This window comes from Dipodomys ordii, unplaced genomic scaffold (assembly GCF_000151885.1).
Source record: "Dipodomys ordii isolate 6190 unplaced genomic scaffold, Dord_2.0 Scaffold6, whole genome shotgun sequence".
Classification (NCBI taxonomy): Eukaryota; Metazoa; Chordata; class Mammalia; order Rodentia; family Heteromyidae; genus Dipodomys; species Dipodomys ordii.
In genome coordinates, this window is record NW_012267222.1 from 66005 (window position 1) to 73819 (window position 7815).

At 57.3% G+C, this 7815-nt stretch overlaps 2 protein-coding genes across 2 annotated transcripts in view; both read left to right on the forward strand.

Moving 5' to 3' along the window:
* The window catches only part of Tmem88b (transmembrane protein 88B), a 4747-nt gene extending 3813 nt beyond the window's left edge, over positions 1-934 (forward strand). The window contains exon 3 of the mRNA XM_013031387.1: positions 751-934. Coding sequence (XP_012886841.1) covers positions 751-934 — 184 coding nt within the window. The remainder of the gene's footprint in view (positions 1-750) is intronic.
* Positions 935-5608: 4674 nt separating this feature from the next.
* The window catches only part of Vwa1 (von Willebrand factor A domain containing 1), a 13213-nt gene continuing 11006 nt past the window's right edge, over positions 5609-7815 (forward strand). Inside the window, exon 1 of the mRNA XM_013031388.1 lies at positions 5609-5808. Coding sequence (XP_012886842.1) covers positions 5609-5808 — 200 coding nt within the window. The remainder of the gene's footprint in view (positions 5809-7815) is intronic.

Here is a 7815-nt window from a genome sequence, read left to right on the forward strand (position 1 = left end):
TTTTTTTTTTTTTCTGTTCCTGGGGCTTGAACTCTGTGGCCCTGGGCGCCTTCCCCGAGCTTCTTTTGCTCAAGGCGAGTTCTCCACCACTTGAACCAGGGAGCCACTTCTGGCTGCTCATACTATACTATACTAACTTATACTATTTAGTATGGCTTCCTGGAGATAGGAGTCTCGTGGAGTTTCCTGACCGAGACCCTCAGGTCTCAGCCTGCTGAGTAGCTAGGATGACAGGGGCGAGCTGCCCTCGGCACTGGCTCCTCTCTCTCTCCTCTCCCCCCCCTCTCTCTTTTTTTGGGTCCAGTCATGGGGCCTGAGCTCTGGGCCTGGGCGCTGTCCCTCAGCTCTTCAGCTCAAGGCTAGCGCTCTACCACTTGAGCCACAGCCCCACTTCTGGCTTTTTCTGCTTATGTGGTGCTGAGGAGTCGAACCCAGGGCCTCATGCATGCAAGGCAAGCACTCTACCACTAAGCCACCTTCCCAGCCCCTGGCTGTATTTATATCTACACACACACACACACAGTTATTTTATATGCTATACCTGATTTCAGTTTTTTAGTCTGGAAATCCAAATCTGTTCTTTGTGATTTCTGCTGGTTGTCACTAATAATGTGGAGTTTCTTTGAGTGTTTTGGTCTCTTCTTTGTTCTGTTGCAGGAATTTGAACCCAAGTCTTCAGCATGCTAAGCAAGTACCCCTCCCCAGCCCAGCACCTGATAAATTATCATTTTTAACTCCTGTCTGTGACAGGTGTAAGTTCCTACTGTGGGGACCCTTCCCAGATGAAGCAGCACTGCCCTGCCGAGCCCCCTGCAGTCTCCCCAGGGGCCCTGAGTCGCTGGCTCTCTTCAGAGAACCCAGCTTCTTCCCTGACCTTGTGCCGCTCTGCACTGGTGTCTGGAAATCCTTGCTCTTCCACGTGCTCCCTCCATGACCCGGGGTGGTTGCCCACTACCTTAGCTATTTGCTTGGGTTTTGTAACATTTAATGGCTGCAGAGGTGGTGGAAATTTACTTTCTTGTAAACCCAGCAAGGAATTAAAAATGTGTGTTCAGGGCTGGGAAAGGGGCTCAATGGTAAAGTGCTCGCCTAGTGTGCATGAAGCCCTGGGTTCCATTCTTTATGAGTACTGGTGGCTCACACCTATACTCCTAGTCATTCAGGAGGCTGAGATGTGGAGGATTGAGGTTCAAGGGCAGTCCCAAACAGAAAAGTCCAAGAGGGTCCATCTTCAAAATAACAAAAAGATGTAGCTCAAGCGGTAGAGTGTAAGCCAAGCAAGCCTGAGGCCCTGAGTTCAAACCCTGTTGTGTTCACTGTAATTTACTCAGGGTCCAGTGGAAATGAAAAGCATTTTTTGTGTGTGTTGATGATGGTGGTGTTTGTAGAGCTGCAACTCAGGGCCTAGACGGTATCTCTAAGCTTCTTTTGCTCAAGGCTAGCGCTCTATTACTTTGAGCCACAGTTCTACTTGCAGGTTTTGAGTGGTTAATTGGAGATAAAAGTCTCTCATTGGGGTTGGGAATGTGGCTCAGTGGTAGAGTGCTTGCCTAGCATGCATGAAGCCCTGGGTTCAATTCCACAGTACCACATACACAGAAAAAGCTGGAAGTAGCCCTGTGACTCAAGTGGTAGAGCGCTAGCCTTGAGCAAAAGAAGCTTAGGGAGGGCTGGGAAGGTGGCTCAGTGGTAGAGCGCTTGCCTTGCAAGCCTGAGGACCTGGGTTTGATTCCTCAGCACCATATAAACAAAAAGAAAAAAGTCGGAAGTGGCGCTGTGGCTCAAGTGGTAGAGCGCTAGCCTTGAGCTGAAGAGCTGAGGGACAGCACCCAGGCCCAGAGTTCAGTTCAGGCCCCACAACCGGACCCAAAAAAAAAAAAAAAAGAATCTTAGGGACAGTGCCCAGGCCCTGAGTTCAAGCCGCAGGACCAACAAAAAAAAGTCTCTCATTGGGGACTTTTCTACCCAGGCTGGCTTTGAACCACGATCCTCAGGTCTCAGCCTCCTGAGTAGCTAGCATTAAAAGTGTGAGCCACGGTGCCCAGCTTGAAGAGGCTTTGAAAGGATGCAGCTCACCATACTGCCAGCAGGGCTCAGCCCGTGACCTGCAGGGGCAGGCTTGCACTGGGCTCGTCTGGTGACCTGAAGGAGAGCCCCGTGTGTGGTTGGGTCAGGTCCAGGGGTTTCTTGGGGCTTTCCGGCCTTCATTGGTGTCAGGCTTTGATGCTTTTCCTGATCAGACAGAGCTGGCCGGTGTCCCGGCTGCCTAGGAGAGCAACTGCCGGGCTGAGGTCGCCTTCCTTCCCCTCCACCCGGGCTGGCCAGCCGCCACCAGGGGCTGAGGAAGAAGAGTCTCCTGGGAAGACCTTGGCTGAGGACCTGCCTGGCCCCACAGTCGTCAAAACAACAGCTGGGCCTGGTGGGGGAGGGGAGGGGAGGGGACGGCGGCTGGACGGCAGCTCTGTGCTGGGCAACTGCCTAGCTTGTTTCTGAAAGGTGTCCCCAGCTTCTGGGGCTACCCTGAGACAGGCTGTTTAAGGGGGAAAGCTCAGATGACTGGCCTCAACCCATTTGTCCACGGCTTTGAGAGGAGCATCAAATGGGAGGTGAAGCTCAGGGGTGGAGTGCTTGCCTGGGGTGTGTGAGGCAGGGTTTTTTGTTGTTGTTGTTGTTTGATCAGTCGTGGGGCTTGACCACTTTGAACCACAGCACCACTTCTGGTTTTTGAGTGGTTTATTGGAGATTAGAGCCTCACAGACTTTCCTGCCCGGGCTGGCTTTGAACCGTGAACCTCAGATCTCAGCCTCCTGAGTAGCTAGGATTACAGGCATGAGCCACTGGCTCAACAGACCAGGGTTTGACCCCCCAGTGCAGTACCACACAAAAACAAATGGCTGCCAGGCGCTGGTGGCTCACACCTGTCATCCTAGCTACTCAGGAGGCTGAGATCTGAGGATTATGGTTCAAAGCCAGCCAGGGCAGGAAAGTCTGTGAGGCTCTAATCTCCAATGAACCACCAGAAAACCGGAAGTGGCACTGTAGCTCAAGTGGTAGAGCGCTCGCCTTGAGCTGAAGAGCTGAGGGACAGCGCCCAGGCCCAGAGTTCAAGCACCACGACCGACCAAAAAAAAAAACAAATGGCTGCAGAGGTCCACGGAAAAGGTCTGTGTCCAGCTCTGGAGAGCAGGGCTGGGTCAGAGCCTGTGCACTGGAGGCCAGAGCTCGTCCACCAGGAAGCCAGCACCAGCAGACCCTCTTTCAGGGGAGGGGTCCTAGGTGACAGGTCTTTATGTACCCTAGGTCTTGGGGCAGTTCCTGCAAAGAGGAGGGGCTGGCCTTCCAGCCATGAGGAAGCTCTCCTCCAGGCTCCACCCTTGCCAGCCTGCTGTCTACAGAGGCCCTGACATAGCTGCTTGCTCCCCTCCCTTGACCCCCACACAAGTGAAGAGGCGGGGCTCATCAGGCCCCGCCTTCTTTTCTGGTACCACTTCAGACAGCCCAGCCAGGGCGGGCCTGCAGTGAGGACCACGCTGTCCATCCAGCCTGAGCTCTGCCCCTTGGCTGTTTTGCTTGGCCACACTGGGGTTGAACTCAGCACCTCACATTTGCTAGGTAGATGGTTGCCACCTAAGCTGTGCCTCAGCCCGTGGTCCTGACCCTGCTGTGCCTCTGGGCTGGACTGACAGGGGCAGGTGGGAACAAGGCCCTAACCACACCTGACCTAGAGCTGCTCCTGCCCCCGGGCCTGCCCTGGCTCCGGCCACTCCTTCCTCATGTGTTCCCGGCCTGTCCAGGGCTGCTGCCTGGACCCTACTTTGGGCTGGAGCAGGGTGTTCCTGCTGAAGGAGCTGGGGTCTCAGGCCAGGATGGAGCACTGCTGGCCGGCTGGCTGCCAGGTGCTGGCGAGTTGCAGCTCCAGAGCACCCAGCCTTCCTTTGATGGCTGCTCCCCTGGGGACCCCCCCAGGCCTGGGGTTAGTGCGCCCTCCTCTCCTTTGCCTTTGTACCGTCTTCCTCAGCAGTCAGAATCCCACGGGCCTCCCTGGATCTGAACGGGACACAGCCAGGTCAGCCCTCTCTGGGCCCCATCTGCGATCCCGTAACTGGCATGCACACTTACCTCTTCCTCTGGTTTTGATTCCTGCTCTAGCCTTTACCTGTCAGGCTCTTCCCTCCTGTAGCTCCTGCCTTGTCCCCCCCCACGTCCGGGTCCCACACAGCTTACACCTCCACAGGAAAAGCAATCTGCCCTGCATGTCTGCTGGCATGGTCCTCGGTTGCCTGGCACTGCAGGGAAGACTAGGCTCCTGGTGCCCTTGCGTTCCCAGGACAAGCTGGAAGGACAGGCAGGAGCCACACGGTGGAGGCTGCCCACTGCACCACATGTACCTTCGCCATCCTGGCTTCAGGGAGACTAGCTGCCTGCTCACTCCCTGGAGGGAGACAGAGTCCCTGATCCCAGAACCAGCCCAGCCCTTGGGCCTAGAGGTCAAGGACCAAGATTAGAGGTCAAGTCTACAGGAATGAATTGGGAGCAGCAGGAAGGCCCTAAGGACTCACAGCCTTCTTGAGCTGTTCTGGCTACCATGTGTGTGCCTGGCATGGGTGCGTCACAGACCAGGTCGTGCCCCATGTCCATGTGTGTGCCTGGCGCGGGTGCGTCACAGACCAGGTCCTGCCCCACGTCCGTGTGTGTGTCTGGCGCTGGTGCGTCACAGACCAGGTCCTGCCCCAGGTCCGTGTGTGTGTGTGTCTGGCGTGGGTGCGTCACAGACCAGGTCCTGTCCCAGGTCCATGTGTGCCTGGCATGGGTGCGTCACAGACCAGGTCCTGCCCCAGTTCTGTGTGTGTGCCTGGCGTGGGTGCGTCACAGACCAGGTCCTGCCCCATGTCCATGTGTGCCTGGCGTGGGTGCGTCACAGACCAGGTCCTGCCCCAGTTCTGTGTGTGTGTACCTGGCGTGGGTGCGTCACAGACCAGGTCCTGTCCCAGGTCCATGTGTGTGCCTGGCGTGGGTGCGTCACAGACCAGGTCCTGTCCCACGTCCGTGTGTGTGTGTGTGTGTCTAGCGCTGGTGCGTCACAGACCAGGTCCTGTCCCAGGCCCCTTGCTGCTCCCCTACCACTTCCTGTGTCTGTGTTCTGGGCAATGGGTGGGCTCATACAAACAGGCGGCACCCTGCAGCTTGTGGGGGTGGAGAGGGCAGGGTGCTCTGCCCTTGGCTGAGGTCAGGGGCTGGGCCAGAGGCATGTGAAGCTGCCCTTTTCCCTGGGGTGGACCATAGTAATCTGGGGACAAAAGGCCCCTTTTCTCTGCAAAAGCCTGACTGTGGAGGAGGGAGCATTCTCTGTGGCTCTGAGTGGGGGCGGGGTGCCCTGCCAAGAGCTGGAAGAAACCCCTCATCTGCCTGCAGCCAGACAGGTGAGGCAGGCCAGCTCAGAGCCTTCCAGGGCGAGGCAAGGCTGCAGTGCAGCTTCAGATGTACCTTCCTCTGGAGCCTCAGGGTGCCAAGACCAGACCAGGCCATGCCCAGGGGGCAGAGAACTGTGGCCAACATCTCACTGTCTGGCCTGTCTCTCCTTATGCCTACATCTCTACCCCCATTCCCTATGTCTGAGAGGAGGCTTCCGGACCATTCTGTGTGTGCTTCCTCCGGTGTCTGCATCAAGTCCTGCCTGGCCCTGACCACGACGCCCCTGGCTGGTCTCCACGTCCCCGGGGACCTTCTCTCTGCCCACGTCCGTGCTCTGGAGGTGTGGGAAGCCGTGCAGAGCAGGAGGACAAGCTGGTCTGAGGGCTACAAGCAGAGGTCTGGAGCAGGGCGGATGAGGGGAGAGCACCCCAGGAAGTCAAGAGCTGGAGTGACTGGGCAGAGCTCAAGATGGGCAGGTGTCTGAACTCTGCCAGGGCTGGGTGGAGGTCGGGTCTCCAGTGCCCTCTTCCTCCAATGGTGAGGCTGGAGGGAAGAAGGCTGAGGCGTGCCAAGAAGCCCCACTCACTTTTTCCAGAAGGGAGTGAAACTTCCCTTCAGCACAGCAGGGCAGGCTGAGGTGTGACTGGGCCCAAGGGCTGTGAACAGCCACCCCTAAGGGCGGATCCGCCGAGGCCCAGCTCCCTGGCCCTGCGTTCAACCAGGACAGGCAGTCTACGTGGTGTGCCTTCGGCAGCACCCCAGAGGGCGCTGCCTTGTGCATGCTCTCCAGTCCGGATGCCCTAGCAGCCTTTGCATGCTAGGGGGCAGAGAGGCCTCCCCGCTGTGGGGGGCTGCTGTCAACATAGGGTGTCCACACGCACTGTCCCCTACCGGGCCCAGGCACAAGCAGAAGCAGTTCTAGTCCGTGCAGAGGCCTGAGGTCTGCGGAGCCTGTCCAGCACCCACTGCCAAGATTCCTGGCAAGGGGGTGGGGAGCGGCAGCAGGCGGGCTGTTCTCGCCTGTTCCTTCCCCGGCTTCTGAAGTGTCTCAGCCTCTGCTGCGCTGCTTCCTTTTTTAGTCAAAGCAGCACTCCAACAGTCCTTGACGGCCCTTGGTGTCTCACCTGCCATAAAGGGAAGGAAAGCCTGGGGCCATCCGTCCTCCCGCTGAGGTCCTCCTGTGCGGGAAGGAAGGCAGCCTGCCTCTCCTGTGCCCCAGCCCCAACTCCAGGTTATGCCACAGGAAGGCAGAGGGGAGCCCAGCCCTACTCAAGGACAGAAAAGTGGCCTTTGGGCCCAGATGCTCTGGGACACCCCTTACAGCCAACCCTCTCTGACCACAGTGCCAGCTCTAGCTCACCAGTGAGGCCCTCCAGTCCTTCCAGGGTCTGACCTGGGCCTGGCCCTGGTCAATTATTGCTCGTCATAGTCACATTGTACAAACCCCAGGTAGAATGGAGACTGTGCGTCCTTCTCAGACTCCAGCTCCTCCCCATGGCAGGACACTTTTCTCAGTTTCACCTTAATTAGGGTTCTTCCTTGTTTCATATATATCTGGTTAATTCGAGGTAAGTTTCCTGGCCTGGCTTTGAACCATGATCCACAGATCTCAGCCTCCTGAGTAGCTGGAATTACAGGCGTGAGCCACTGTTGCTGGCTCTGGTTTTTTATTTTACCAGTACAGTTACAGTTTTTGAGTGGTTAATTGGAGATAAGAGTCTCTGGTGTGGGATTTTTCTATTCAGGCTGGCTTTGAATGGTGACCCTCAGGTCTCAGCCTCCTTGGCTCACACCTGTCATCTTAGCTACCCAGGAAGTGGAGATCTGAGGATCACAGTTCAAAGCCAGCCCAGGCAGGAAAGTCCATGAAACTCTTCTCTCCAGCCGGGCACCAGTGGCTCATGCCTGAAATCCTAGCTGCTCAGGAGGCTGAGATCTGAGGATCACAGTTCAAAGCCAGCCCAGGCAGGAAAGTCCATGAAACTCTTCTCTCCAGCCGGGCACCAGTGGCTCATGCCTGAAATCCTAGCTGCTCAGGAGGCTGAGATCTGAGGATCACAGTTCAAAGCCAGCCCAGGCAGGAAAGTCCATGAAACTCTTCTCTCCAATGAAGCATCAGAAGCCGGCAGTGGCGCTGTGGCTCAGTGGTGGAGCGCTGGCCTTGAGCTGAAGCGCTGAGGGACAGCACCCAGGCCGAGCTCAGGCCCCAGGGCAACAACCAAGAGGTGTGACCACCAGGGCCGGGTTTGAAAGGCTTTTTTTTGCCGGCCTGGGGCTTGAACTCGGGCCGGGCGCTGTCCTGGAACAACTTCCACTCGAGGCCGGCGCTCCACCACTGAGCCACAGCGCCACTGCAGGCTTTCCTGAGTGTGCTGAGGAATCGAACCCCGGCCGCCCGCGTGC